General features: G+C 42.4%; 2 protein-coding genes across 10 annotated transcripts in view; one reads left to right on the top strand and one right to left on the bottom strand.

The window, feature by feature from the left end:
• Positions 1 to 16,701, top strand: part of GAS2 (growth arrest specific 2) — a 118,462-nt gene extending 101,761 nt beyond the window's left edge. For all 9 annotated transcript variants that reach the window (XM_074586280.1, XM_074586283.1, XM_074586285.1 and 6 more), the window contains one exon: positions 10,860 to 16,701. In XM_074586280.1, the coding sequence (XP_074442381.1) occupies positions 10,860 to 11,078 (219 nt within the window). In that variant the 3' untranslated portion in view covers positions 11,079 to 16,701. The remainder of the gene's footprint in view (positions 1 to 10,859) is intronic.
• Positions 16,702 to 17,444: 743 nt separating this feature from the next.
• On the bottom strand, positions 17,445 to 23,390 carry SVIP (small VCP interacting protein). The gene is made up of 4 exons (XM_074586291.1): positions 23,190 to 23,390; positions 21,631 to 21,681; positions 19,021 to 19,134; positions 17,445 to 18,214 (listed from the first exon to the last, which is right to left on the bottom strand). The coding sequence occupies exons 1-4, from the start codon at positions 23,373 to 23,375 to the stop codon at positions 18,200 to 18,202; spliced, it is 366 nt and encodes a 121-aa protein (XP_074442392.1). The 5' UTR covers positions 23,376 to 23,390; the 3' UTR covers positions 17,445 to 18,199.
• Between the last annotated feature and the right edge of the window lie 589 nt (positions 23,391 to 23,979).

The raw sequence follows: 23,979 nt of genomic DNA, 5'->3' as shown, positions 1-23,979 counted from the left end.
CATGTATGAATTATATGTCATTTAAGCAGTGTTAGAGCATTTTAACTTTTTTCAGCAGATGACCGGGTAATATAGGTCATGCCAACAAGATATGTTAATATATGAAGGCCTTGTTTTTGATCTCCAGCAGTCTGATTTCAATTGAATCACGAGACACTTATTTTTATGCCCCTCTGCCTTCAGCAGGATACAGATGTCTGCAGTTCCCGTTGCATCGTCAGCCCTGTGCTGAAAATGTGACATCCTATAACAGTGTTTCATAAGCACTATAAAGAAGAAGTTTTGACTGATAAGATAGTTTAGCAACTTGCCTAAGTATTGGAAAAATAAATTGACAAGTTGTGAGGTGGAAATCTCAAATGAGGTCCAAAGAACCTCTAGCAGGAACTTGCAAATGGAATAAAGAAGGGTTGAAAAGAAACGGAGTCCCAAGAGGCAGGGGTGTTCTCATTTCAGGTTAGCTTTTATTTGCCCACTTTTTGCTTAAGTTTTTCATGGGAAGGAGTATTTTGGCAAGTGGAAGCCGTTGCCAAATGGACAGTTGATGAATGGACAGTAATGTCAGTCTAGAAAAAGGAGAAATAAACATGCAAGCAAAATGACTGATTAATTAAGTAGGGATGAGTTGGATAAAAGCAATTCACTTCCTATTCTAAAAGAAGAGAACTCTCCAGTGTCACTTAGTGAAGTAAAAAAGTTGCTGTTATGCTTCTTTTCATAGAAATATCTGTGGGGTGAAAAGGAGGATGAGAGGGCTGCTTTGTAAGGCATGGATTTAATTAACAAAGGACATGGTGGATGTGGTTTTAAAGCCCTTATCCATGGGGCTTCTTCAGAAGAGAAAAATAAAAATTATTTATTTTAGCAAAAGGGTTGGGTTCAGATTTCAGAAAAAGATGGTGCAAAATACATTTTGAAGAATTGGATAAATTCCCATTGAGTTCAGTAGGAACTGTATCAGTCACTTAATGAAAATGTTGTGTAACAGGTCTCATTCAGTTTTGTTAGATCTCATTATGTTTCCTCTGAGACCTTTTGGTGCATATGTTAGTTAATCTGCTAGGAGACCAGCAGTTAACTTATGTACCTCACATGGATCACTTTAATGTCAACGTTTCAGTATTTGGAAGCTTGCAAGCATTATACTGTAAGTATTGTTAGTGAGCCTTCTGGTTTTAGAAACATAGAGTGGTTTGGGTTGGAAAGGACATTAAAGATCGTCTAGTTGCAACCCCCCTGCCCTGGGCAGGGACATCTCCCCCCAGACCAGGCTGCTCCAAGCCCCATCCAGCCTGGCCTTGAACACCTCCAGGGATGAGGCAGCCACAGCTTCTCTGGGCAACCTGAGCCAGTGCCTCACCACCCTCACAGGAAAGGATTTCTTCCTAATATCTAATCTAAATCTCCCCTCTTTCAGTGTAAAACCGTTACCCCTTGTCCTATCGCTCCCCTCCCTGATCAAGAGTCCCTCCCCATCTCTCCTTTAGGCCCCCTTTAGGTACTGGAAGGCCGCTATAAGGTCTCCTTGGAGCCTTCTCTTCTCCAGGCTGAACAACCCCAACTCTCTCAGCCTGTCCTCCCAGCAGAGGTGTTCCAGCCCTCTGATCGTCTTCGTGGCCTCCTCTGGACCTGCTCCAGCAGGTCCATGTCCTTCTGATGTTGGTGGCCCCAGAGCTGGACACAGTACTGCAGGGGAGGGTCTCACCAGGGTGGAGTAGAAGGGTAGAGTCAAACCCTCGACCTGCTGGCCGTGCTTTTATGGCAAAGTAGTAATGCTTCTTCATATTTCAAACATCTTTCCCTTTGCTGCTTGAAGATCGGCATTTTCATGTTGATGTGTAACAATCTTAAAAAGTCAAGTTCTATTATCACAGGAAAAAACCCTGTGAGCAAGGGAGGATACATAAATAACACAGTCAAATAATGTAATACCTGTAATGCGCCCCTTTTGAAGAACAGAAATTAGAGGCAACTTTGTCTTTTAAAACTTCTTCTGTCAGACTGGCAAAGGCCTAAATTAGCAGCATCATTTTGAGGAACAGGAGTTCAGACTAGCCACGTCTGTGATCTTTTTCACTAACATCATCAATAAGAAAACATGATTTACAATTGGGCAATGGCTCTCAGCTTTGAGACCACCAGCCGTCTCACAAGACCCGCACAGACTTACATGTTTCAGGTCAGATTTGAATAAGCACAGCAGAAGAAAATCTCTATATACTGTCTACCCAAACTCACTACATTCTGTGCCAAGTTTTACATTTATTAATTCCTAGTTTAATCCTTCCTGAAAACAAACAAACAAACAAACAAAAAACCTTAATCAAAGAGGAGCATCAGTCTCATTGATGTTAAACTTCTTTTCTTATTGGAACGCATTGTGGTTTGGCTTTTTTTTCTGATCACAAAGGGAAAAAGATACTAAGTCCTACTAATTTTGGAAAAGGAATAGGAGATAAAAATGTATCTGTTGTTGAGCAGGCTTCCAAAATTTGGAGAGTGGATCTTCACTTTATTTCTATACTTAACCATTTCCATTTCTACTTTACTGCAAAATCTGTTAGTAGATTTAAGTGTGAAACAATAGGTAATACCTATTTAATTTAATACTATACTGCAATAATACCTATTTAATTTAATACTATACTACAGCAATACTATATTATAATAATAAATTTAGTACATAATATTCTATCGTATAATAATACTATACACTGATACCCCATTAGAAATGATGAAGAATTTCTACATCATTTTTGAGGATCAACTGTGTAATAGAAAACTGACAAATGTCTTGGTAGACAAGACAATTTAATGAAAACACAGTTAAAAAATAATTCAAAATCAAACATTTTTGCCCTCAATAGAATAGTAGCCGTTAAAGGTGTCTGATTGCCCACTAAACTTTATGAGTGTGTCATCGAGACTTGAAGATAGGTGGCTTTTTAAAAAAGGTAAGTCTCGCTATTAACATGAGTCGTGTGTGTCTGAAGCATTTGGAGTTGAATATGGTAAATGGTACCAAAATATGTCATTGTACCCTAAATCCTTATTTGTTGTGTGATAATACTTTTGGGCACCAGGCACAGCTCAGGGTTACTGCCATATATATATATATATATAGTGTAAGATAATGTTTATCTTACAGATGACACCATAATATATGACAACCACTAACATTCCTTCTTGTATCTTTATCACTCTAATATAATAATAGTTCTTGCCTAGGAGAATGTATGGAAATTAGTATTCAGCTCAGAAAGCCTCACTTACTAGATTTTAGCTTCAAACCAGAAAAGGGTAAGCTTAAAACCACTGTCTTTACTGTGGTTGACCTCCTAAATGAAAGTCCCATCTGCAGAGAGAGAAGTCTATAGTACTCTCTGATGAATTTCGAGTGAGTGAAGTGATAGCCAAATTTTGAAAAGGAGAAAAGCAGATACTGCCACCTGCCATTTTCTGTTTCATACTTCTCATGTTTAAATTGCCTTTTGGGTATTTACGTGTGCAAATGATGATTTAGATGCCTTTTGCATTTGCAAACGCAAAGTCTGCTCCTTCTTTTGATATGAAAGAAACTTTGAAAAAACAACTCAATGAATTATAGGAGGCTTGTGATCGATATTTAGTGTAAGGCCTGGTCTATATATGCTTTGAAGCCTCTCTGGCTGCCTCACCTGGAAAATCTATTGGGCTTCAGTGACTGATCAGCAGCCACTGAAAATCATTCCAGCTGGAACTATACTGATAGAATTTTTTCTACCACCTATTTAAGTCAATACTTCTTTCAGTGTCATCCTCCCCCATATATCAGTCAATAGACATGAGCAATATAATTGTGATGGTGTTGCTGAAGCGATTGGGAACTTTATGAAAACTGAGCTCCTTGTTCAGTGAGAAATATCACTCGCCACAAAGAAATAAAAGTTATTCTGCCCAAAAATGGAGATTTAGGGCTTCTGATGAATGCCTCCATTCTGTTTTATTTTCCACCATTAATATTTACTGTAAGAATCAGGAATGTTTGCATTTGATTTGTTTCAGGAATACAGACTTGAACCAATGAAGCTTATAAATAATTTATCAAGTATCATTCTATCCCATTCTTTGTTTATACAACATAGTATAAGAGATTGTTTCAATAAACTGTGCGGAGACCTGTTAATGCGTTTGATACAGCCCAGGATATAACATTAAAATAAAATTCTGTATAGTTCAGAAAGTGTGTTAATTATCAAACTCAACTGCAGCACAGCTAGAAATATTGTGACAAGTAATTAATCATACGAGCATGCTCTTGACATCTATTTTTCAAGCCGAGCTTTTTTTATAATGCTTTTTCCAGCTAAGTGAGATTCATTTAGTGTGATTTACTACATATAAATCCCTGAAAATGGGCGGGAGATGTTAATCCAGCGAGCTGTCTCTTTTCCATGTCGTTATCACGGTGTCTGCGGAGAGGGGAAGTGCAGGCTCCTTTATTGGGGTTTTAGAACGACAACGCAGAAACTCAGCGGAGGTCCCTAAACAAAGCCATATGCAGTGACTGGGGTGATACAAGTTGCATCGTTGGGAACTTTTAAAACTAGTAAACATAATCCAAAACAGTTCTGTAGAATTCTATATGAAGAGAGGTCCTAGGCAAAATGTGACTTAATGAGGGATGACAGGGAAAAATGAGGAGTGCATTTTTCCTGGTTTTCAGGCGGGGAAGGATTTTTTTAATTTTTTTTTTTTTCTTAATACAATCAGATCATAGGATAATTCAGGTTGGAAGGGACTAAAATAGTATTGCCTGCCAAAATGCACATTAATATGCTATAAGTAGATTACTTCAGTGTGGATGAATAGTTAATATCTGGAATTGGCTACATAATTTGCACTTGCTCAGATTTGCAGAGTTGAGGTCTGAGTTCCTTAGACGTGCACTTAGGCACATAAGTGAGCTCTTATAAGTCTAAAATAAGCTTTATGTTTTATCAGACTCAAACTTTTCTCTAAGAAGACAACACACACAAATTCAATGACAAAAGGTGAATGAAAGCCAGGAATAAGAATAGTTGGAGGGAAGCTTTCTAGCTTTCCAGCTGGAAGCTGGTTTTCTTCCGTATCCTCTTGGGAATTGCTCCCACGATCCCTTGTGTCCGTAAGGGTGAACTCTATGTATGTAGCAGCAGTAATACCTTTTATAAAATGTATGCTACAGTGGCTGTAAACTTCTTAAAATAGGAATGTATCTAAATCCAACCTGACTGGTGTTCAAATCTGGTGGTACTGCAGGATTTTGCAATAAATTTTACAATGAACTCTAGTGATGAAGTTGTGTAACCTCTGCTAACAAGGTATTTTTAACGTCTGTAATTACATGGCTTGCAGCAATTCATCAGGAGACTATTATGCATTCTTGACGGTGTTTTCAGGTCACTGAATTCTCAGAGAAGTAGAAAAACTCCATATAGCAACAGTTACCTACAAACTTCTGAAAATTCACTTCCCCATTTGAATGGATTTAGAAGACTTGGTGTAAATGCCGACTACTGCACTCGCTGCACTGGAAATGAGTAAACTGCCAATATGATAACAGAAATATGAGCTTGCTATGCATCATGATTAAGGATCACTAATCCACGGTCCACAAGGCAGCACTGCAGCTTTTTTTCTTTTGGCCAATGCCCTTGCACTTGCTCCTGTGAGGTCCCCTCAAAACCTCCATGGAACAAGCAGGAGTCTGAACTCCAGTCTGCTACTGGCTTGCCCCATCAGATGCACTCTCAGCACATGCGTCACATCCGTGTAGTTTCCCTCAATTTCTTTTTTAATCAAACACATTTTCAGACCAGTTGTCAGACCTTTATCAGACCAATGGTCAGTACCCATTCAGGTCTCCTCAGTGTCCTCCTCTTGGCCAGTCACCACCTGTTTCAATGGAGTATCGGCATTATCTATTAATGTGAACTTTTGTATGTTCTGGTGACTGTCAGGGATGTTGAATTAATATTGTCGGAGCTTCTCTGAAGGCATACAGCTAGATAGGCTTCTCTGCATGTTGCCAGTCTTTCACAGAGTCTTTCTCAGGGCCTGACTAGGCTAGACCTTCTCCACATTAAATGGTGTGAGAATTTCCAGTGGTGAGCTTCGAGAGGCCTAGGTAACTGCTAAGCATCAAAATTGCTGGGGAATTTGAGGACTGTATTTGTGGACTTTAGAGCTTTACCGTTACGTTTGTTTTGCTGTGAGACAGAGTAAAATTTTGACATTTGACAACACAGGCTTTGTTCTTTGAAGCAATAGTCTCTCAAGTCCCGAAATAATAGTTTTTTTTCTTTTCCATATAGATACACATACCAAATTCCAAGAAGAATTCACCTTCTGTCAGCCACACACACAGCCACAGGCTGCAAGTTCTCTCCTAATGTCAGTTACTAGGAAGATGCCGAGGGAGACCACAGTCTCTTGTATGGAAGAGATGTCCTGCTCCATGAAAATGTCCTCATGAGCTGTGCCCTGTGGGACAATTCGTCATTACTTGACAATACCATATTCTAGATACAGGCTCAGACGCTTATTAGGGAAGGCTGGTAGCCCAGATCTGGGTCCTGTTCTTGGTCTAAGTTTTGTGCTCTGCCCTCACCTTCTTTTTACCAAGACTGGTCAGTGAATAACTAATTTTTTGCATAGACAGGAGGGTAGATCATCAACATAAATGGTACAGACAAGCTGGAGCAAAATGACTCCTAAGTAGCATCATCTGGGCTTGCAGCACAAACATATAGTAGGGGTGCCATATCTGAGTGTACCGTGTGTGTACTTACCTCAGGCCTTGAAGGGTAGTGGTCTGACACAATAATGCGGATAAGTCTAAACAACAGTGGGCTTTCCTTAGTGTTGGCCTGCGATGTCTCTGGGATCAGTGTAAAAATACATTGATGTAGATGCCCGTTTCCTGGGCTGAACACCTCTCAAAGAAGGTCCTCTAAATGCTAAGGTATGAGAAACAAGGGTTATATCTACTGATGACAGTGAGTCTAAGTGACTCATATTCAGTAAAAATTAATTGATGTGTTTTCAATTCTTCTCTCTCCCAATCATTCACGTTTCACTTTTGGAGCGCATTATTTGCTTTGCACAGCCACTGGTGCAATGCACTGCGTTGTTTTGCCAAACACCTTTGGATTTTATAGCCAATATGCTCTGAGTATGTAGCCTACATCGGTTCTGAAGTTGGCCTAAAATCACACCAAGGAACGCCAGGCTATCATTTGCTTTAGGTTGCTGCGTTTGGCTTCCAGAGGCCAGCCCAGGTTCCTTTCGAGTCAGTAGGATTCTTTCCGTTGGCTTTTGCAGTACTTGGATCAGATCCATAGTGTGTAATTGCTCCTCCTGCTTCCCCTCCCCTCCCTGAAATAGTCTTCATGAAAGTTATAATATAATCTGAATAACAAGAATATTGGGCCAGATTTTCGGTTCCTGTAAAACAGAATAGATTTTTTCCAAGTCAGTAAAACTATGCTCATTTATACGAGCTTAATATCTTTACATACCACCTAATATCTCTTTAATAAACCATAAAGCTCTCTAAACTTACTTATGTGAAAACCAGAACCGTTTAGACTATATTTCACTTTGATGCCAAAGTCCTATGCGACGGCAGCTTAGTTCACCTAACTTTTATTGGGTATTTTTCGTGTTATCTCTTGATACAGCCTTAACGCATACCAAACCAATCGATAATGTCTCCCCCTGCGATGCGATTGTCTGGTCATCTGCTTCGCCATAGGTTCAACCTACCCGCAGATTCTAGAGGGAACCGCTTTAGCGACAGCCCTGCTTCAGACACAGCTGGTATAATGACGATTTACGGCAGTCGTAAACATATGTTTGATTTATTTTACAGGAAGGGTTTTCTCACTTTCAATTGGCTGGATAGCAGTGTGAAAATGCATGCATGTCATCAATTTATTTACATTGATAACTGGCTGATAAACTTTATTATTGTAGAATCCAACTTTTTCTTTCTCAGAGATCTCATGCAATGGAAAAGCTGAATGGGGTGAATCATAAAATCTCAAAAGTTTCATCTTCAGCTAAAGTATGTCAGGAGAAAACTGCTTTTTCAGTTAGAAAGTAGAGCAAGTTATTTTATTCTTTTTTTTTTTTTTCTTGGTGAGAATTCTTTTATACTTCTGTGAACCTGGAGCAATTCTGAAGGTAGCAGAATTATTCGGGATTTGTGCTGCTATTACTAAAATCAAAATATGGCCGCAGGAGTAAAATGGTGCTTTTGTGGCACAGCACAACGTGAACAATGACTATATTTAGGACGCAGGAAAACCCAGTCTCTATAGAAAGCAAGCATTCAGTGAATTTTATAATAGTATAATAATACAAAGAGAAAGCAAAAAGAGGGGAAAACCAGAAGATGTACATTTAACCTGAGCATCAGGAAATAACGTACCAGCAGTAGGTTTTATTTGTCTGCACAGTAGTCCCTAAGGGCAATTGAACCGAATACACTTTTTGCTAACTTTCCATTCCCAACTCTTAATCAAAAGTCCAGATACTCGCTGCTTCTGGAACGTGAACCTCCCCGTGACAATATGTGGAAGCTGAAATTCAGCAGCAGTTAACTCCTTCCCACAGCCGCATCGCGCGCCGCAGTGGACCGAAGTTGGGCTTTAAATATATTAACGTGAAAAGTTTTGGGGGCATTGCTCAAATGCTTTTTTAGATATTCAAAGAGGAGAAAGTTTCTAAATAAAATTCTGCAGGCACTTTTGTCTCAAGGCTGTGTCGCCACTTGAACTGCCGTTTTCAAACTTGATGTAAAAACCATTTGCTTCTTCCATGATATATTGTCCAGACTAAAGACTTGGTTCAAATCTCATGCCGCAGAAGGCTGATCGTACCGTCGTCAGTTCAAAATGAAGTCTTGAAACTAAAATACGAAGCTTGAGTGGAAAGAGAAAAAGCGTGATTGATGAAGATGTCAGTCTGAGTATTTCATACCCTTGTAAATCTAGAGCAAAACCTCACTGGTGTATAGCTATTGCAGAAGCAAACGCTCCGACAACCCACAGCAACAGCACAGGCAGCTTCAGCTGCTGAGAGATGTTAATTAAACTGAGAGTATTTAAGTGTGCTCTCGTTAGGATGGATCAGAAGTAACATTATTTTTCACTGTCTGTAAAGCTGATTTGACTTCCCACCGTGTTTCACGTAAAAAACAAAATGCAGAAACAAGAATTTTCTTGCATTAAAATGTTTTAAATGAAAACTTTCTAACATGAATTCATTTGCAGCTGCTTATTTAAACCAAGAGTTTGGTTCTTGATAAGCTTATCCTGATTTTCAAACTTCAGAAAGTTGCACAGCTTTCCGTGCTTTCTTCGCTCCAGGTGGATCTGTCACCTCACGTGACAGAAGTCAAACCACTTATTTTTAGGCTGAGATGTTGGTTTGTTGGTTGGTGTGCTTTTTTCTTTTTGGAAGAGTTGCATTTTTGCCTTTTATTTTCTGTGATTTTGTTTGATCGGGCATTTTTCTTGTTTTGTTGTCTATGCTATGTGTGCTAATCTGAATCGTGCTGTTACCAAAGGTTTATGTGCCACCTAAGTCTCAACTGCAAATACCCTCAAGGGCCCTGGAGGGAGTTTTGGACGTGTAGAAGAGCCCATATACATGTCACAGCCATAAATCCAACCGTCGTTACCCAGACTACGTTAAACATCTTCTGGCATGCCTTTTACAGGGCCAATTTTTAATTCCTGCCACTACGGCTAAATGATGTTCAGCATTTCATAAGATGTACTAATCAAAGCACTTTTCAACGCGTGATTTATGGTGCGGCTTCTATGGCGTATCCTGCTTTATGATACCTCACTGGTATTTGTTTGGCTGTTGTGCGTGGAGAGCCGGAGCAGGGAAATGACAGTGAAATTGCTGACTGAAATCACAGGTGCAGACGCGGGAGAAGTTGCATTTGTACTTGGGGAAAAGTTTTGTTGGAGTTCAGTCAGAATATGAGTGTGGATCTGGAGGATATACGTTAGAGACAGGTTCCTAATTTGGCAGTTAGATGCCCCTCTCAACGTGAAACTGCTCTGTAGGTCAGGCCCAGTGTTTCTGGAATAAAGAGAGCAAGGGTAAGCAGTACTGAGCTTTCCCGCTACTAAGAGCCTGGGGACTTTTCTTGTATTTTTTTTCTTAATTCAGCATAAATTCAGGTGTCTCCAAACACTTCCAGATACAGTATTTCTCATGTCCCTCATTAGACTAACTTCATTACAACATCAGGCTATTTTAGTTAGAATGTATGTCAGCAATACTAAATTGTTAAACTAAGTGGTACTTCATTTCCTTAAATAATTATTTTGATATTTTAGGTGATAGAGGTGATTGTTTGGGTTGATTGTCTCTCACTACTCCATTTCTATAGGTCCGTAGCTTATAAAGAAAAGCCAGTTTCAAGACATATAAAACGGTGTCTTTACTAACACTTTTCAAAAAATTAATCTGAAAAACATTCATGTTTCCTAACTGAACGCGTGAAGAATAGGATCACTCAGTGCTGCAGGACAAGAAAAACATGTAGCACTGTTTACATAAAATAGGAAAATCTTTAGTTTTAAATCCTACCTAATATGCTTACAGTTTTTATAATTTGCTTACTGAATTCAAGTAAAAACCATTCTACTATTTCTTTTCTTTTCCTTTTATTACAAAGCAGACTACTAACATATGCCTGTGACTTTTAATTAAAGTAAGCACAGCCTTTCCCAGTAGAAAGAGTGTGGTTTCCCAGTGAACCGTTCACTTTCAAGAGTTTTTGTGGGTTTTTTCTCCTGTCTGTGTAATTTCAGATGCTGCACAACAAACACGTGATGGTCCGTGTTGGAGGAGGATGGGAGACTTTTGCAGGTTACTTACTGAAGCACGACCCGTGCCGAATGTTGCAGATCTCCCGAGTGGATGGGAAAACTTCTCCGATCCAGAGCAAGTCTCCGACCCTCAGGGACATGAATCCAGACAATTATCTGGTGGTTTCTGCCCATTACAAAACCAAGAAGGAGATTAAGTGAAATAAGCTTCTCATGTGATCGGGACTCTATGTATGTAGGTCCAAATTGTTTTCTCAAGTGTAGTAAATTTAGTTTATGCTTTAAAAGGACTTTGGAAAATTTAAGACAGACTGGAAATGGCAACCCGTTTTGAAGATCTTTGAATTGTAGAACTATTTATTTCTAGTACTATATCTTTTATAGCAAATTACCCTCGATAGGCTAATTACTACAATCAGATAAGAAATAGACATATATTTTTAGCCAAATTATTACTCTTTAATATGTGAATGTATACTTAGAGTTACATAAAGGAGCAGATCCTGTTAATGGAAGAAAATACACAATACAATATATTTGTATGAAAATCTTATTACATTGAATCCTTGACTGTTAGGCTAGTTGAAAAATATATATGCAGGTGGAAAAAGAATATTTGTGGGAATTATTTGGTAATGCCTCTTGAAATGAAGTAAAAGTTGACTATTTTTATGGGTTGCAAGATTTTCTTAACCAGTAGAACATAAAGACTTTTTGCATGCCAAACAACTTCCCAAAGCGATTATTTTATAAAGAAAAAGCCCGAGAAAAAAACCCCCACACCTTCTACTCTTTAAAGCTGAAGACAATGCTCGGGGCTAGATCTGTACGTAAATCCTTCCTGTTTTTCACCAAGTTGCCCGATATAGAAGCACGGGGAAGTTGAGAGGTTGCCCCTTCCTCTGTCAGACAATGGCCATGGCCGGTTGCGTTGGGGGTTGATGTACCACGAGGGGAAGCAGGCAGAGATGCGCAGCCCTTTGACCCAAGGAGGAGCTTCAGAAGATGCTAGTCCCTCCTGACTCCCAAAACACTCCACTCTTCTGGAATCTGAGCTTTTCCTTCCCCTTATTTTTAATTTTCTTGGTCATGCCGAATGTGAAATATGCATTACCTTGTCAGTAGAGTGATTCACATTCTTGTAAATCATTCACACACCTCTAAAATAGCTAAAGGCATATGGGGGCTTAGTTCATTATTTTGGCTACTTTTCTATGTTTATATTTGGTAATTTATGTGCCTTGTAATGTCCTAGAAAAATCATTTTATAGGATTATTTCACTGACTGTATAAATTTGAGCAGAACTCAGTTGTTTCATTAAAAATGAAATAAACTTTTTTAAAATACTCATACCTTTTGAAAGTCTTATTTATTATCCGTAATCTGTGTTCCCGCACTTCGCTGCTACTGACTGGATGCAGTAGATATGTGTAGTACACAATAGCTAATACTGCTTGCTAACTTAATTCTGAGGTACGCAGTGAATGGGGCGAGCATGCACTCACTACGGAGGGCACAGAAATACCTGGATGTTAGTGAAAATTAATTTTCCTTTGCAGGGAAAGAAAAAATTGAAAGCGTTCTTGCTCATTTTTGAAGTACCAACCTGTATTTTTCTGTATTTTTTGAGGTTTCGTTTTAAAACATAGCCTTAAGGTCTGCTCCTGTGGTCTGTTAAAATTAACTGCAAAATAGCTACTGGCCCGACAGGATCGAGCCCTCCTTCTTTCATGTTCCACACCTTCTTAAAGTCAGCACGTTGTATCTCGCTCCCGTGGCACCACCTGTAAATATCCGCTCCATACAAACACTTCACAATTCCTTGGTGCACCATGCTAAGTAGCAGGACATAATTCCAAATGTTTTTAGGACAAAAAAATTGCAGCCTTTTATTCTTATTTTGAGACCTTTTCTAGGAAGATTAAACATATAGTCAAGCAGTAAATCCTTTGCAAAGCCATAGGAAAACCCAATTCTCATAGAAGCGACATATGCAGCCCTTCTGGGAGCGGAGAACAGACGACAGGCACCATTATTTTTAAAAATACAGCACAGCTGAAAAAAACCACCCATGTTCTTAATATATGCACCGAGAAACCTGTTTTCAAATGAACAGAGAAGAAAAAAAAAATCACTTGTGAAGGTGTCAAATGTTATATTTTGAAATAATGGCTATTCTTTTAAACATAAATAGTTGTATTTCCATTATCCAGGATTCAGTTTGCATTACTGTTATGTTTTTTCTTTAAAATATTTGAAGGTGCTTACATGTTAATAAATAAAGAACAGATACTAGTATTATAAAAAAAAAGTATTCTTTGGTTTACTTTAATGCTAAACTTCAACAAATAATCCTGGTAAATCCAAACCAAGGCTTCAAATTAAACACGAACGGCTTTATGCGCTTGGACTGTAGCTATCAGAATAGTCTTTTTTGATTCAGAGCACTCAGGCATCTTAAAAAAAAAAAAAAAATCACATTAAAACACTTCCTGACTTAAAACTTCAACTTCACCAGTTCCAGAATGGGACACCTATACAGGATTTTTTTTTTTTTTTTAAAGTATTGGCACTACCACCTAATCTGTGTCAGAGGCTTGCAGGTGGGACTTACTGCATCTGATCCACCTGGTGCGGGCGTGGATACCAGGGGAGGAAATTAAAGCAGGAGCATCAATAAAACAAGCAAAAATAAATAAATAAATAATGCAGTAAGTTGGCTAGCTCTGGAGGAGGGGGCTTGGCAATATCTGACTCTGAAGGTAAGTGTTGCTAATTAGATAAATGGCATTTTCTCAGTGCGTCGGAGCCTGTAGCAATGTAGGAGTTGGGGAATTTCTCATCATTCAGCCTGCTCAGAGGAGTTAGGAGCCGAAGGCTCAATTTCAAAAGCCAAAGCTGAGCAGCAAGGTCTTGCTTGAATGGGTTTGGCCCCTGCTGCTTGTAACAGGGATGGGGACAGGACAGGCTTCTTCACGGAGATGATACGTGGGGAGGAGACCCCCCCCACACACCTTTTGACCAGCTGGCTGTAGTGCATGACTGCTCAGGTTTCTATGCCACGGCCTGTCTATTAAGGTATTCAGTGCAGATTTTTAGCAGGCTAAACTGAATGGTAGAGTACAACGGGGAAGACCTGCAGCTCTTGTGCCCCCAGGGGAGGGGAAAGCTGAGGCTGTGAAATAGTTTCTTACTAACAGAGCGGCTGATGAGATGCTGAAATGTTGAACTCGCCCTGGAAGCGGACTGTAAGGAAGGGCGCCATGTAGTGATTTTTAGCTTACTCTGTTGCTGCGTAACTCAGCTGAGGAGGCTGAAAGTCCTAAAAAGCTGAACTGCAAGGAAGCCTCTTCTCGAAGCCCTCGTTGGGCCATAGAACAAACCCCACGGCAGCTCCCGCTGGCTGTGAACAAGTAACTCTGCTAAAACAAAACTCAAGATGGCTAAATTATGTAAGACCGCTCTTAAAAACCATTATAATAATGTCAAATAAGCATTTCCATGCTGGAAGTAATTCAGAATTAGTTTGGAAATGTAACTGTAACATTTGCTATTGCTCTTTACAGGAGGTACCTTCTGTCACCATGCTGATCATATATCACCTGGAATTTTTCTTCCAAGTAGGATTATTTACATAACTGATTGAGGATAGGCTTTTTTTTTTCTTATCTTTATTATAGTGATAATTGCTCCTTCTTTTGCATTACCACCTTTTTTCCAACAGCAGTTCAGAGATGATACGTAATATCTACGGAAATTAGTTCAGGGGCTGTTGGTGGGGAAGGGTGTAGTAGGGAGGTGCCAATACACTTGTGGGGGAAGGTACAGCAAGGTTCTTGTAACTTAAGACCCAACACCGAATTCATTACATGTGTTCATTTCCAGTCAGGGAGATGAGCTGTTTCCTGCATCGTGGTGTTACAGAAGCATCTGGTTACGCTTACGAGACTCACGAGGATGGGTTTCTTTTGGGTTTCTTTTGGGTTTCTTTTGGGTCTTATGTTCTGTAGTGCCTGGCTGGCTGCTGCTACGCGGTACCTGTCGGGGAAGGAGGCAGAGTGCTGCTGCTTGGCTTTGCATCTCCTACTTCCTTAGCCTGTGGTATGTTAGGAATCTAAAGTAAGGTGAAACAGAGACGTGGGATCACGTGAACATTTATGGGGCTGGAGAGGTTTTTCCACCCCGGTCCAACTCCTGGCACCACCTGTGCCTGATGAGCGGCGGCCCAAGGACTTGGTCTGTCGCCCGGCCAAATCCACATGCTGAAGTCACCTGCTTTCCTGAGGGCCCGCAGTGGTGCCACTTGCCCTCGTGGAGACCCAGCTTCTGTGTCCTCCCGAGCCTCAGGGAGTTCTGCCCCAGACGCGCTCTCCCTGGCATAATCTCTGTATTTTAACAATGTGCAGTAGCGGCTGGTTTCATTTTCTGTTACTGCCCCGAAGGTTCTGCTCTGGCAGGCAGCGTCAGCCCCAGCAGTTCAGCTTGGGAGCGCTCCTCTTGGACTGCCGGCAGCTCTTCAAGTGATCTGCAAGAAACTGAAAAAGCTTTCAGAAGGTGGAGAAGAGAGGAATAGCGGTACTTGCTGTAGAGCAAACAAAACGCCAACTGCCTACGTAATCTATGTGAATGGATGCATTTTAACAGCCTCTGAGGTGAAGTAAACATCTAGGATTGGGGGAAACAAGGACAAAATTCCTACTGTGTTTCAGATTTACTTGGTGCAGCACTGCGTGGCAAGAACGAGCGGGGAGGCAGCTATTTCTACAAGGACGGAGCAGCTCTAACAGCACAGCTCTCAGCCTTACCATTTAATGGTACACTTCGGGTAGCTGACAGTTGTATATTGCTGAACTGCAGTATCTTCTGCTTTCCACTCTCAACTGAGATTATTGTTACCAAAAAACTTAAAACAATGAGAGGTGTTTTTATTTACCCAAATCATTTCCCAGATTCAGTTCAGACCGGCCATCTGAACAGTTAGATGGGTAGGTTATGGAAACTTCCTTTAAAAATAGCTTCATCAATCGGTGATTTGTAACAGAGAACTACGGACCCCCAAATCCTGGCATGTTTTTCAGCTGTAGGAGTTAATCTGACTTTCAAAACAGGGACTCTTAAGAAGGAGAGATATCTGTTCTTTACTTAAAGGATGGAGAGAGAGAAGAGCAGTATTTTCTTCTACTGTAATTCTACGTTGCAAGAATTGCCTCTTAAATACAAGGTCCACTCCCTCTGAGGCGGTTCAGACCTTCCAGAAAAGCTGCCAGGCAGCCAGCCGCCAGCACGCCAACCCTCTTCCCAGGAGGAAGAGCCGGATGAGGAGCAGCGTGGGTGGTCAACTCTCACTTGAAGGCAGAGCACGACTGGTGACAGACCCAGGGCGGAACAGGCTTGCCTGGGGCTGCGGAGCCAGGGGGGGCAGCGCAGCACGTCACAGCCCAGCAGGACGGGCGCTTCACACCGCAGACTCCGCCAGTGTGGACAGCATCGAAATATCAACAGGTGACCCTGGAACTGTGATTTCTTTCACCAGGTTATTTCCACTGTTTTAAATGAAAGTCTTCACGATGCCAGCTGAGGCGCAGACTCCGGTGCTAGCTCTTTTACAGGGTAAGGGCTTGGATGGAAAGAGCCTGGTGGTTATTTCCTCCCCTTTATGGCTTCCGGGGAACAGTAGGACGGAGAGGAGAGTGGAAAGAACAATGTATGAAGTTCAAAATACCCCAAGTGACCAACCAGGTGTTAAGTGCTGCTTAAGTGTCTTTGTGGGACACCCACCGTGACAGACGTTGGAGTGAAATTCACATTTCAAATTAACATTTAGTACATCTTATTATATTTCAATGCATTTTCATTAGAATTTGCTATGACCAATTAATACACTAAAGAGAGCAATTGCCAGCAATCAGAGGAAACTGTAGGTATTCATCTGCCAAGGATGCAGCCTTTTAGCTCAGACGCCATGACATTAATATTGGAAAAGTCTCCCTTCTCAACTCAATTCTGACAGCCAAGCCAGGAAACTCATTGTGTCAGGACTGCGCTCCTAAGACAGCGTGAGACGCTATTTGGGGAGGTAAAGGAAGAAATATTTAGGTTTTCTTAAAAAAAAAAAAAAAAAAAAAGCCTCTGTAGGCTAAACTAGGTCAAAAATGGGGCCAGTAACATACTGAGGCCAAGCATAATGCTCTCCAGGGAAAATAAGATCCAGATTCCCGGTGTGGATCACGCTGCAACAAACGTCCCTCATCTCTCAAAGCAGTGGCTCGAGGCCACTAGTTTGAAAGCCCAGTTGTAACCCTTAGGTAGCTTAGGTAGCTCTAACTCATCAAAGGCAGCTTCACCCTGGGGAAGGGGATTACAGACATTGCTGAATATGGAAGAAAAGTGACAGAGCTGTGGGCATTTGGCAAATGTTACTGCACTGTAACGAACCCACCGAGATAACGCAGAAGCTTCAGGAAATGAACTATCCAAGGGATGACGCAGTGAAGGCTTTTGCCGTTTGTTTTTCAAAATCCTCAGAAGTGCAGCATTGCCCTCTTGTGGTAATAAAGGAGAACAACTAATAACAGTATTTTTAATTTAATGTTTAACTTCCAGTATTCATTATAAATACTTACAGACTCAAAAGAAATCCACATCAGAAAATCAGAACAATTATTAGACTCAGAATAAAACAGCTTGCTTCTTATAAGTATACAGGGTTTACCAAGGTTTCTTTTTTTTTTTTAACTAGTGTCACAAAATGCTTCCATTTGTAAGGACCCACCATGAATCTGCTTTCTTTTTTGAAAAAGGCACTAAATCCCTAAGCAGTTCAAAAGTCATTAGGAAACGGAAGAGAAATGCTGTCACCCACATATTCAAATATATTTATGAACAACTTTCTACATGAGGACGTAAAGAAGGGCTTAATTGCGGAGCTTGAAATAAGCATCAGAAACAACACATGGGCACCAGAGCTGTGCCTAAGCCAGTCATACGCAGACAGACAGACATCGATCGACCAGACAGCACACGTACACTGGCTGACTACAGGTGAGGAGGCCACTTCCACGTGCGAAAACCCATCTCACTCCCTTGGCAGGGAAGCAACAAAACATGCACATAAAACAAACAAAACAAATTTGGCCAAAACTTAGTGTTCAGAGTTAGTTCTCGGGTTTCTTAGTGTATGTTTCCACTTCTGTCCTCCCACAATGGCAAAGTACTGCTGAGTCTTCATACGCAAACAGCAAAAGCCACACGACGAGCAACTGCCACTCTGCTGCAGAAACTGGCAAGTTATTGGCAGTAAACATCAATCTTCTCTTCAGATTTATCCAACCTGCCACTGAAGACAAAAACAATAAGATGCACCACAGGTTTGTACAAAGATAGGGATAAGAAAAAGAAAAAAACCCAAGGAAAACAACAACAAAACCACCACAAGGTTGTCTAAAGACAATAAACTCCCTGTTATAGCACCGTTTATATCCAGCAAGTGAAGGACATGCAGCCCAGCAGCTTATACAAACTCTTGCCCCCTGAGTCATATATAGCAACAAAGGAAGAGGTTCCGAAGCCTGTGTTTCAATAACCAGATGCATCTATTGCTTTGCAGAGATTCCAATTCTTAATTACACCTCCGTCTGGCCTTCTGAGACTTAAGTTTACATTAGAAAAGTAGTAGTAATGAAGTTCATCAGTATCTATGCCAACACTGTACGTTTCTTTTGTAAAGAGAGACATATACATGGAACCCAAAGCCATTACCCTACTTAGTTCAAACATCTTCTGTAGCACCTCTTCCCTCAGAGGTTCTCCCAACCAGTGGTGAAAAGGGACACTGAGTACAGGTCAACTCAGTGAGGAGTGTCCCCAGTGCCAAGAGTACCGTAGAACTGACACAATGTCGGTGCAGAAACTGGGGAGAAAGAAGGGGGGTGGCAAACACTCTCTGCCATCCTTGCTGTCTTTGCGTCCCAGAAACGAAGTCTCATTAAGAACGCTGTGTGATAATGACACAGCCTTCCATTTCTATTCCATTTCCCTTCCTCTTGGTTTTTATTCGTTAGTCAATCTTGTAGATGACAACAAAACAGGATTTTCTCAGTGAATGTAAGGACAGCTGCATCATGTTTCTTTGTTTAAACTTACTCTCAGTCCTCCTTCTCCTCCAGAACCCGAAGCTGCAATTCTTTTTTCTATTTCTTCCTGTTTCTTTTTCTTCTGCTCTACAGAGTAAACGTTCTTAATACCTCGAGAGGAAGCCTGGGAGAAAACACATGTGGGTAAGAGCAGTTGCTGTTTTTCGGGATATAAACCAAACTCCAAGTCTTGACACCACCATTTTGTGAACTCTGGTTTGCAAGAAAAGACTGAAACATTAAGCAATGCTACTATTACACAATCCCAGACCTTTCAGGGTACTTCTTCATACTGTGAGCTCTTGGTCCTGTAGGTATGTGAGGGTGATTTTGTTTCACATTGTTGTTACACCCAGGTGAACGTATTTAATGCAGTTACATGTACCTGCTTTGCATCCTAAGATGCAGAACCAAAACTTCCCTTTCCGGAAGTCCTGTAAATTTTTAGTCTGTGTTTTTTCCAGCGTCAGGGCCTACTCTTGCCCCCACAAACAGAATTAACTGGGAAGAGACAATTTGGGCAGCCAGAACTTCTAAGAACTTGAAGCTGTTTCATCATCCATTCACTTCTTCCACCCCTTTTTATCAAAAGGCTACCTAGAGATAGGATACAGATGATGGAAATCATAATGACAACTACTATTTCAACACTCAATAAGCCGACAGAGAAAGTCATAAGCTCTGTATAGCTACAAAAAAAAAAAAAAATCAATGGGAACTTTACATGCAGGGGAGAAAAAAAGGTCGCGTTAATAATGCTAGCCCAGGCTGCCAGAAATCCAACTTCTAAATTGTGATCTGTGACAAATAACCTGTGTGACCGTCTACCCTTCAAACTTCACAGGACGTGTGCATAGCAGTAGTACAGCACTAGCGAGAAATTTGTTGTCAACTGTCTGCTTCATACCCTCATGCTGATGGTCTAATGAGGACCTAGGCTAGATGGTAGGAGTATCAGAACTACAGACAAACGGTTAACACTGCTAACTTAGGAAGAGGATGTTTTGAAAACTAATTCTTGGGTAAGTTTAGAGTTACGATACTACAGCATAAAGCTATGCAAAAGATGTTAAAATCTTTCAAAATCTGTTAAAACAGCAACGCTCTCACCCGAAATTCAAGGCCCTGATGACAAACACAATTCTCAACGGGCTACTAAGGCAAATCTTACCAACAAACACTAACATACTTAGACCCTGTGATTTCTCACTTTTAGGCAACTGGCATTCCAAGCGAGTTAGGCACCTGGATTGTCTCTACCGCACCCCAAAAGGAAGAACACCTCACGTGATTTCAGGCTGAATAACAAGCAGTTAAGCAGCATGTACAGGAAATCACTAAGCAGGGATGGACATGAGCTTCTCCCTTGTCCCTTACGAGGAAACTGAATTAGGCTACTTGCAGGACATCTCTACTACCCAACGTGCAGAGGCTGAAATGCTCTCAAAGATAGTCCTGAAAAATCCTGGTAGATGTTTTATCTACAAAACAAGAAAGTAACAAGAGTGTGATGCTTCCATTTTTCTTTAACGGCTACTACAGAACTTCAAAGCCATCTATAAGGCAAGTTGCTTCATTTCTCCGTCCTCCCAGGAAAGCTTTTTAGCAATTTAAGAGCTAGATGGGGACATTTCCCTTGCACATGCTTCTCAAAAGTATGTTTCCTATAGTTATGCTTAAAGAGCCCTTTGCGACTTAAGATTACATGTGAATTGCTTTTAGTTTGTAGTCTGACACAAAATCAAGAGTTTTTAAAAGGACTCCGAAGCATCACTCAGCTGTTGCTCCAATTATTCACCAAACTCCCTTAAAACCAGCTCAACATGGCCCTCGTCAATAATGGTCGATTTTTAATTCGATATCTAACGTCACTAACACTCATACAAACAACATATTCCCCTCTCTCCACAGTTCAGCTCTGGTGTCCATGATACACTTTTTACTTATCATAGATTTTGCATGGTGTATTTTATAAGCCTTTTTTGAGAAGCATGGAAAAGAAAAAATAGGCTGGCTATTTCTACATTCTGCTAGGACGTTTGCATCCTACCTCTCCTAATTTTAAGGATATTTAAGTGGTTAAAGCTTAGTAAACTTAAAAAGCTAGAAGAACAAGTTAACACTTCTTCTTTGCTGGAATCTGAGTTGAGACGTGTGCTCAACTGTTGCCGCATTGATAAACTGAACATGGAAGTGCCCATAACCCGCATTTGTAAGAGAAGTACAAGTGCAATACCACTTGAAATTGCCACCAAAACAATTGTTTGAAAGATCTGGTTCGAAATATTTCTCAATCTTTTGTTTTCAAGTCTTATGGGGGGGGGGGGAAATAATGTGGAACCTGCTCTTCAGTTCTTAGGTTGTTTTATAACTACTGCAAAACTTCCAAACAACTTGTTATCTTGCAACGGTCTTTCAGCACCTACCTCACTGTGAAAACTCTACTGTAAATAGATATTTTAAAAAATGGTAAAACATTAATAATACTATGAAAGTATTTAATGACAATTCCCACAATGCAGGCACGATATCCAGTGTTCCCACAGAAGCCCTAGTTATTTTCCCCATAAACCTGTTACCAAAATATACTTTGAATAAATGGCATTTTATCAGACATTACCTCCATCTGCCTCCTTTCAGCAGCTTCTGCTAGCTGTCTTCTTTTTATTTCCTAAATAAAATGTGAAAGACAGTGAAATTCTCTTCCAATACAGTCTGTACATTCGTTTGAAAGTCTTAGTTTTTAAATATGACTCAAATCTGTAATGTAAACTGCCACAAAATGCCAACCTTAAGTCAATTAGCATCATCTTTCCCTCCACTGCCAGTCTGCAAGAACAAAGTGGCTGCAGTGACTAATATGCTAGAAGAGCAGCTGCTGACATATCTAGTCAAACCCCACCAGAAATCCATATTCAGCTGTCTGCGTGACGCCTTCACTCCAAAAAATTCAGACTGGAATGAGAAGGCATGCAGTGTGTGAAATGTCCTTGTGGAGTTTGAAAAGGGGAAAAGCTCACTCTTCCAGGCTGAATGGGCTCCTCTTCTTCTCCCCCATAAAATCCTCAGCTGAGGGGTAAAAAAGCACGGGGATGGGTTCCTACCCGTGTAGGAAAAATTTCATCCTATGAAGGTTAGTTAGAAGTAAGCAGCACTGTGCACTAGAGAGAAAAGCACAGTTTTCATAGAATGGTTTGGGTTGGAAAGGACCTTAAAGATCACCTAGTTCCAACCCCCCCCACCCTGCCCTGGGCAGGGACACCTCCCACCAGACCAGGTTGCTCCAAGCCCCATCCAGCCTGGCCTCGGACACCTCCAGGGATGGGGCAGCCACAGCTTCTCTGGGCAACCTGGGCCAGGGGCTCACCACCCTCACAGGAAAGGATTTCTTCTTAGTATCTCATCTAAATCTCCCTTCTTTCAGTTTAAAGCCATTCCCCGATGTACTATCACTAAGGGTCCCTCCCCAGCTTTCCTGTAGCCCCTTTAGGGACTGGAAGGGGCTCTAAGGTCTCCCCGGAGCCTTCTCTTCTCCAGGTTGAACACCACAAATTCTCTCAGCCTGTCCTCACAGCAGAGGGGCTCCAGCCCTCGGATCACCTCCACGGCCTCCTCTGGCCCCGCTCCAACAGGTCCATGTCCTTCTTGTGTTGGTGGCCCCAGAGGTGGAGGCAGCACTGCAGGCGGGGCCCCAAACACCGGAGCGAGCAGAGGGACAGAGTCCCCTCCCTCCACCTGCTGGTCACGCTGCTTTTGACGCAGCCCAAGATGCGGGTGCCTTTTTGGCTGCAAGCGCTGTTTTTGCCGTTTCTGGTTAAAACGCGGGTCATCTTGGCCTCAACTGTGCCACAAACCCCCCCTTCACGGGAGACCCCCCCCAGTCCCCGCGCAAGCGCCCGCCACCGAGAGGCGGGACGGAACCGGAGGAGGCCGCGGGCGGCGGCCCCGGCAGCTCCCCCAGGACAAGGTTCCCCGGCCCAGCCGCTGCCTCAGGCGCGGCGACAGCCACAAGGCCTTTTACCCGGGGCTGCTGTGGAGCCCCGGCCTCCATTTTAAGGAAGGCGGCCCGTCCTCTTAGCCCCCTCCCGCGAGGGCCGGTGCCGGTGGGCGTCACCGCCCGCTTACAAACAACCGGGCGGAAGGAGGGAGGAACGGAGGGAAACTGGAGCAGCAACTCACCGGGTCGGGCGTCTCCACCACATCCTTGACGGCGCCCCCCATGCACGGCAGGCACAGCCCCATGGCGGGCCCCACCGCCGGCAGGGCCGGCCAGCGTTGGCGAGGAGGCGGCGGCCGCGGCCCCGGCCCCGGCCCCGCCCGCGGCCCCCGCCAGGCGCCGCGCTCCGGTAGGGCCCGCCCCGTCATGGGGCTGGCGGCCCGGCGTGTCGCCGGGGGCGGGCATGGCTGGCCGGGGGCCGGTGGGGAGGCAAGCCTGCGCTAGTTCCATTGCCCCCCCCGGCGAATTAAGCTAAATTAAATTAATTCTATTAGGGCAAAAGAGACGCCGGTCTAATTAATTTCCAGCTCGCCCCTGGTAAAGCTGGCAGAGGGATTCGGAGCCTGCTGGAAGCGCGGTGCGGCGGCGGGGAGGGCTTCCATGCCCTGAGGCGGGGCTGCCATCCCCTGGCGGCCGGTGCTGCGGGGGAGCTGGGCCCTCATGGCAGGTGTCACCCCCTGCCTTTGAAGGCCTAACACGGTTCTGGTGTCTCAAATCTTCTTTTGAACGCTACTGCCCATTTGCCTATTGCCAAACCCATAAGTGCCCTCATACGGTTGTAGCCTGCAGCCATCTCATCAGTAAGTGCTGAAAGCAGCTGCGTGCACGGCTTTTTCCTGAAGAATCATAGAATGGTTTGGGTTGGAAGGGACCATAAAGATCATGTAGTTCCAACCCCCGTACCATGGGGACACCTCCCACCAGACCAGGCTGCTCAAAGCCCCGTCCAGCCTGGCCTTGAACCCCTCCAGG

The sequence above is a fragment of the Larus michahellis genome, chromosome 4, assembly GCF_964199755.1.
Source record: "Larus michahellis chromosome 4, bLarMic1.1, whole genome shotgun sequence".
Taxonomy (NCBI): Eukaryota; Metazoa; Chordata; class Aves; order Charadriiformes; family Laridae; genus Larus; species Larus michahellis.
This window is presented reverse-complemented; position numbering and strand designations above follow the sequence as displayed.

What these genes read in the sequence shown, in the direction of transcription:
- SVIP (XM_074586291.1), bottom strand. Translation starts at nt 23,375, where the DNA reads ATGACGGGGCGGGCCCTACCGGAGCGCGGCGCCTGGCGGGGGCCGCGG. An exon ending in TGGTGGAGACGCCCGACCCG is followed by an intron (nt 21,682 to 23,189) that starts GTGAGTTGCTGC and finishes CATTTTATTTAG; the next exon opens with GAAATAAAAAGAAGACAGCT. An exon ending in CTGAAAGGAGGCAGATGGAG is followed by an intron (nt 19,135 to 21,630) that starts GTAATGTCTGAT and finishes GTTTTCTCCCAG; the next exon opens with GCTTCCTCTCGAGGTATTAA.